Source organism: Alosa pseudoharengus, unplaced genomic scaffold (genome assembly GCF_046254945.1).
Source record: "Alosa pseudoharengus isolate Yale_2024_CS ecotype anadromous, Long Island Sound unplaced genomic scaffold, YU_APseudo_1.1 YU_APseudo_1.1_scf_10, whole genome shotgun sequence".
Classification (NCBI taxonomy): domain Eukaryota; kingdom Metazoa; phylum Chordata; class Actinopteri; order Clupeiformes; family Clupeidae; genus Alosa; species Alosa pseudoharengus.
This window is the reverse complement of record NW_027468565.1, coordinates 24,914,305-24,920,634: the sequence shown is the minus strand read 5'-3', so window position 1 is coordinate 24,920,634 and position 6,330 is coordinate 24,914,305. Positions and strand designations below refer to the sequence as shown.

The window sequence follows — 6,330 nt, the reverse complement described above, 5'->3', positions numbered from 1 at the left end:
GCTGTGTTCCTTCCATGTGGCGCCCCGTGTCTGTGGCGTGCTCATGCCATTAGACTCGGAGGGGGTCGACCGGCAGCGGCTGCGGGCCAGGAACAGCGAGGGGGGCGACGTACCGGAGAAGTACTTTGTTGTGACCAACAACCAGCTAGTGAGGGTCAAATACCTGCTGGTCTACTCCCAGCAGCGCCACAGAACCAGGTGAGCCATGCTTCACACACACCAGACATCAGCTGCACTAACACCAACCAGCAGCTACACACATACACACACACACACACACACACACACACACACACACACACCAGCCATTAGCTGCGCACGCACGCGCACACACACCAGCCATCAGCTGCGCACGCACGCACGCACGCACGCACGCACGCACGCACACACACACACACACACACACACACACACACACACACTAGCAGTCAGCTTCACACAGACCAACCATCAGCCACACACACACACACACCAGCCATCAGCTACACACACACACACACACACACACACCAGCCATCAGCTACACACACACACACACACACACACACACACACACGGAAGGCACCAGCTGCACACACAGTTGCATACACACGCCGGCTTCACACACACACGCACAAACATTAGCCATTAGCATACACACACACACCTGCCATCAGCCGCACGCACACCCCAGCAGCAGTCAGCTTCAGTTCTCACCGTTCAGCTTGGGGATCATATGACCAGCTGTGTTCCTGCCTGCTGAAAGCCATTGCACTGTTTCTCAATATGCAATTAATGCAAGTCATTATTTCATTTTGGAAGAAGGCTAACAGTTCATTATAGAAATGTCTGAAATGTCAAGTACCTGATTTTAGGTGTGTGTGTCTGTCTGTCTGTCTGTGTGTGTGTGTGTTACCAGACACTCTGCGGTGCCTTCATGGTTGGTGCGCCATCACTTCTTCATCATGATGAGTCTCTACCTGCTGCTCCTCATCCTTATCGGTGCCTTCAACTCCTCCACATTCCAGTCCTTCTGGCATCGCGCCTTCCGATGACACTGACCAGTACAGACACACACACACACACACACACACACGCACACATATATATAAATATATACACACACATACACACATACATACACATACATACATACATACATACATACATACATACATACATACACACACACACACACACACACACACACACACACACACACACACACACACACACACACACACACACACTGCACGCACAAAGCATTTCACACACAATACATACACAGTACACACACGCAGCCTACAGATGTCTCCCACACACACCTCTCATCCAAAGTGCCTTCCGCCCCTTCCATACACAGACACACAGACAGACAGGCAGACAGACACACACAGACACACACACACAGACACACACACACAGACTCACACACACAGACACACACACACAGACACACACACAGACTCACACACAGACACACACACACAGCCTTCCGCCTTTTTCTCAGCCTCTGTGGCAGCTGCTCTGGATTGTACACCATCTCACAGAACATCTGTGTTTTTTTTTTCTTTGTTTGTTTGTTTGTTTAACTTTGCAAATGCATTTCAGTTGTGTGTTTTTATTGGTCCTTGGTTGACCCACGCGGGGGGGTGGGGTGTTCCTGTAGCCCAGCCCTGTTCAGCAGCAGAGTAGTTCTGCACTGCTCAAGGATATCAATGAAAAATTTGTGTTTTCGTCATTTTAAAACCATTCTGTTGCTGTAACTTTAGGTGACAAAGAGATCATACCTGCAACTGCAAACCGAAATAGTCATTTCTACTACACAATACCAGTTTCAAAAACGTACAGTTATGGTACAGATTACAAATAGAGGTTATATTTCTGGAATATGTAGAAATACAGTTGAAAGATGAATGATGAAAGATGAATTGTTTTGGAGTTTATGAGTATCATGCATATGGTTTATATTTTAAATAGCTATTTTAATTTTGGTATGATTTATTCAGCTAACAGTAGCTTACAGTAAGGACCAGGGGAGCGTTTACTATGGGTTCATTATATTGTGCATAAGGCAATTGGGGTGTGGGGGGTGGTGGTGAATAATCCCAGTAAAACCTGTATATTTTTACTGTCTGAATAATCCCAGTAAAACCTGTATATTTTTACTGTCTGAATAATCCCAGTAAAACCTGTATATTTTGACTGTCTTCATTTCCATTTCCACACAGGTGTAGTCCTCATTTCAAAGAGAACATCTGTCTGCTTTTGGACTCAATGACTTGAATAAACTCTAGTAAACTCTTTACTCGACTCTTCCGACTGTCCTGTTCGAGGGTTTCTGTTTTGGGTAAGAGGCGCTGCCCCTGACCTCGTTATCCCTTTCTGTCAGAATCCCTGCACTTGTCAGTATCTTCCTCACGCACAACCACCACATGGCTGCTGAAGAGCCGTCATGTCAAATGTCATTTTCTGTTCTGCCGCTGAAGATTAAGACATACATTATCTCCCGCGCCCAGGCCAGTAAAATCAGTGACGCACTGTTCTGGTATTGCGGTTCTCCATTGTGGCGCGGAATTTGTAGCGTTACGTATTCGAAGCTCACTGTGGTCTTTGCGACACATGACCTGGCTGTGTCCTGACATCGGCACTCCTATCAGTCAAAAACAACAGCGGCGATAGAAGCCACCGATAGACGCTGATAACTGCCGCGGCATCCTTTGAAGGCGAGACTACGTGTGTGTGCGGTAGAGTCACTTGCTGCTGGTTATAGGCCATGTGCCATTGTTTATGTCGCTTGAAAATGAGTGACCAATCAGGACATGATAGAAAGGAAGCACTACAAACTATTGGCAGACCTATACTAATATGTTTATATATTTTAACAGCAGTGTAGCATCGATTGGTTTTCATAGGCAGGTGTGCATTGAGCCCTTTGCTGTCTGTGTCTAAAAGGGCCATTTATTTTGTGGCTAAATGATATCGAAATGGCTGCTGTGGGTCGACCAGGAGTCAGGACCGAGACAAATAACAAAGCTCCTTCTGTCCCGTTTACAAACAGGTGAAACAACCTAATTCGTCTTAAACACATAAATCAATAAAGTTGTGTGTGATGAGAAGAGCTTCATGAGAATTAACGATCTCCTCTCAGGGGTTTACATCAAAAGGCCGGAACACACCGGTCCATTGTGAGTTATGACAGGCCCATAAAGGCGCAGTTATTCAGTAACCAGGCCTGGTTTTGATACATATTAGCCTACTACATCATCACTGATGGGAAGATACAGACATGGTGACATTACAACATTTCTGTACGCAGATCATTTAAAGGTGCAGTCAGGGATTTGACGCGATTCAAACAAGCCCATACAACTTTTTGTCACATTCAGCAATCATCTCTTCACGACCGCTAGCTGCCCATTTCTACAGGCTACACTGTAAAAAACCTGGTCTCTGTGCAGCCCAGGTTCCAAAAACTGGAAACAAACAATGTGGGGGCTGCCTGTCCCTCAAACAAAAACGAAACCCTGTGTGGGGTTTCTCTGGGAATACTGAAGGTAGGGGTGAGTTACTTCAATGGCGTGTTTCGTTTGGTCCTTGGTTAAAATATAATGTGGGCCTACAGTTTTTTGCACAAAAGTGTCTGGTAATAAATTTGAATATCAACATAAACACAAACAAACGCGACTTCTCCCTCATTGTCCATTATAACCAGTTTTCAGTGCCTTCAAACACACGCAGAGTATTTTAGTGTTCTTTATTTAGAAAAGTGCAATGGATAATAATAATAAAAATAATGAAATTAATTTACACTTTAGTTTTAATATTTTAAAACTTTCCATCAAACTAGCCTGTAGCCTACATGTGTTTGCAATCACAATGTAGAACTTCTAAGACAGATTTGTTAAGATACACAGAAACAAACAAACAACTATAATCACACTTGTAAAGTTCAAACAAATTTTACAAAGCTGCCATCTTGGTCCATGCTACATTCTTCTGAAACGTTGTCTGCTGGGGTCCCTTGAAGAGGAAGTTGATCATTTGACCGTGTTCAGGCAGGGAGGCACCATACACAAGAAGTAACCCTCAGAGTTGCTCTGTTGGTTCAACAACAAAAAGGTAAATATCATGAACCTCCAGGTGTTAGGACATTCAAATTGCAACTGTAATAACACAGTTGTATGTTTGCAGTTATGTATAGCATAAGACCTATAGGTTACTACGGAGAACGTCTCCACAAGGATGTGGTGCTTACCTGTAGGGTTTGGTGGCAGGGTTGTGTGTGTGCACTCACTGACCTGTAGGGTTTGGTGGCAGGTGGGGGGAAGGTGTGTGTGTGGATGCGTGTGCGCGCTGATGTCTAGGGTTTGGCAGGTGGCAGGTGGGGGTGGTGAGTGTATGTGTGTGCATGCGTGCTGACCTGTAGGGTTTGGTGGCAGGTGGGGGTGGTGAGTGTGTGTGTGTGCATGCGTGCTGACCTGTAGGGTTTGGTGGCAGGTGGGGGGGTGGTGTGTGTGGGCCAGGTGGCGCCTGACGCAGCGGCCGTAGTTCTGCAGGCAGGCCGGGTCGGTGGCGCCGCAGGACTGGGGGCAGCGGGGCGGCTGCAGGACCAGGCAGCTGGAGCAGGACGTGTGCTGACAGGAGCCCTGACAGTCCTGCTTCCCCAGGGACACATGCCTGTAGCCGGGGCAGAGGGCACGGAGGGAGATGGACGAGATGGACGACAGGGTTAGAAGGGTAAGATGGAGAAAAGGTCACAACAGCTGATTAAAACATGTTCCCGCTATTAAAAAGTAAAGGCAGATGGTAGCAGTGTGATGGAGAGAGAGAGAGAGAGAGACAGAAGGTTTGGGAGAAGACCTCTGGTGCACATCAGGGATCATTTAATGATCATGAAACATCAATTTTCATGAAACATCACAGAATAAAGGCACTGCTTCTTCACATCTGAGACTGTGTGTCTAAGGTCACATCTGAGAGTGTGTGTCTAAGGTCACATCTGAGTGTGTGTTTGTACGTTCACATTTGAGTGTGTTTCTAGTTCAGAGTGTATGTTTCTAAATTCACTTCAGAGAGTGTGTTTCTAAGTCACCTCTGAGTGTGTGTTGTAGTTTGCTCACCTGGCGGAGCAGATCTCATGTGGGTTGGCCTGACAGAACTCCCAGGTGCAGTCCGGTCGGCAGGTGTCCACATCCAGCACTGCGGATAACGGGGATTAAAAACGTTCAGCTGAGATCCACATACTTTAAGGACAAATACGTTTGGCAAGTGTTGCCAATAGTGTTTAAGGGCAAATACGTTTTTTCTTAAAGTGTTGCAAAAAAATGTTGCAAAAAGAAATGCAAAATCTCAGAAATGTGAAAGAGAAGACGTCAAAAAGGCTGAAATCCTTAACTATATTGCTGTGATTTCTGTTGATAAGGCTTGTCGATTTCACCATGGGGAAGATAAGAGGTGTCATTATTACGTTGCTCAAACAAGAACGCGCGTGTACATCAAAGGAGTCCTTGACTGCTTTATTGCTTTTCACAGTTCATAAATCAGATTAACTCTTCTGATGTCAATTTTCAATTACCAGCAGAATAAAAATCAATTACCTCTTCTCAAATCAAAGCACAATTCAAATATAAAATATTGCATGTGACCAGGGTAACTATCATATGGAGATGTGCATGTACATATGCAGATACATATATTGCATATATATTACAAGGAGTTAAAATGGCCTTGTCCTCCCCGAGTCAGACTCAGGTGTCTGTGTGATGTCTCTTACCTGACTTGCAGATGCCACCTTTGCGTGCAGTGTCGTGTTCGGCCCCCTCGATCACACAAACCAGGCCCTGGTCACACTTGCCCAGGTAGTCCCAGCTGCCCCCGCAGCTCTCGCCCGCCTGCCTGGCGCAGGTGGGGCAGCAGCCGCACACCCCCGTGGTGACGCCGCCCTTGCAGGTGAGCTGGAGGGTGCGCAGCGGAGAACAGTGGATCCGCTCACAGGGCGGGCAGTGCAGAGCCTGCAGGAGGGTTGCCGATGACGACGGCTGAGTCTCCTCAGCATCCAAGTCCGGCAAAGCCCATGCCGGGGACGCGCCCAGCAACCAGAAGAGTGACAGCACACAGCCCAGAGAGACGTCCATCACAGCAGAGCAGCACAGTCATAACATCAACCCCAACATAGAACTGCCCTAACCTGCAGCCACCTTTTATAGGGAAGGTCTCTCTCTCTCACACACACACACACACACGGCACTGTTTATCCGTTATGTACACACACCTCCACCCCCCTGACAGCCAATCGATGCAGGAGTATTACAGTAAGTTCTCCTCGTCTGAATCTGTTGTTAATTATCC

At 46.8% G+C, this 6,330-nt stretch overlaps 2 protein-coding genes across 5 annotated transcripts in view; one reads left to right on the top strand and one right to left on the bottom strand.

Moving 5' to 3' along the window:
* The window catches only part of parp16 (poly (ADP-ribose) polymerase family, member 16), a 9,574-nt gene extending 7,289 nt beyond the window's left edge, over positions 1-2,285 (top strand). For all 4 annotated transcript variants that reach the window (XM_076268722.1, XM_076268739.1, XM_076268731.1 and 1 more), the window contains 2 exons: positions 54-198; positions 899-2,285. In XM_076268722.1, the coding sequence (XP_076124837.1) occupies positions 54-198; positions 899-1,034 (281 nt within the window). In that variant the 3' untranslated portion in view covers positions 1,035-2,285. The remainder of the gene's footprint in view (positions 1-53; positions 199-898) is intronic.
* Positions 2,286-4,019: 1,734 nt separating this feature from the next.
* On the bottom strand, positions 4,020-6,116 carry LOC143138349 (cysteine-rich motor neuron 1 protein). Its single transcript, XM_076298846.1, has 4 exons — positions 5,756-6,116; positions 5,103-5,181; positions 4,461-4,659; positions 4,020-4,079 (listed from the first exon to the last, which is right to left on the bottom strand). The coding sequence occupies exons 1-4, from the start codon at positions 6,114-6,116 to the stop codon at positions 4,020-4,022; spliced, it is 699 nt and encodes a 232-aa protein (XP_076154961.1).
* Positions 6,117-6,330: the final 214 nt, after the last annotated feature.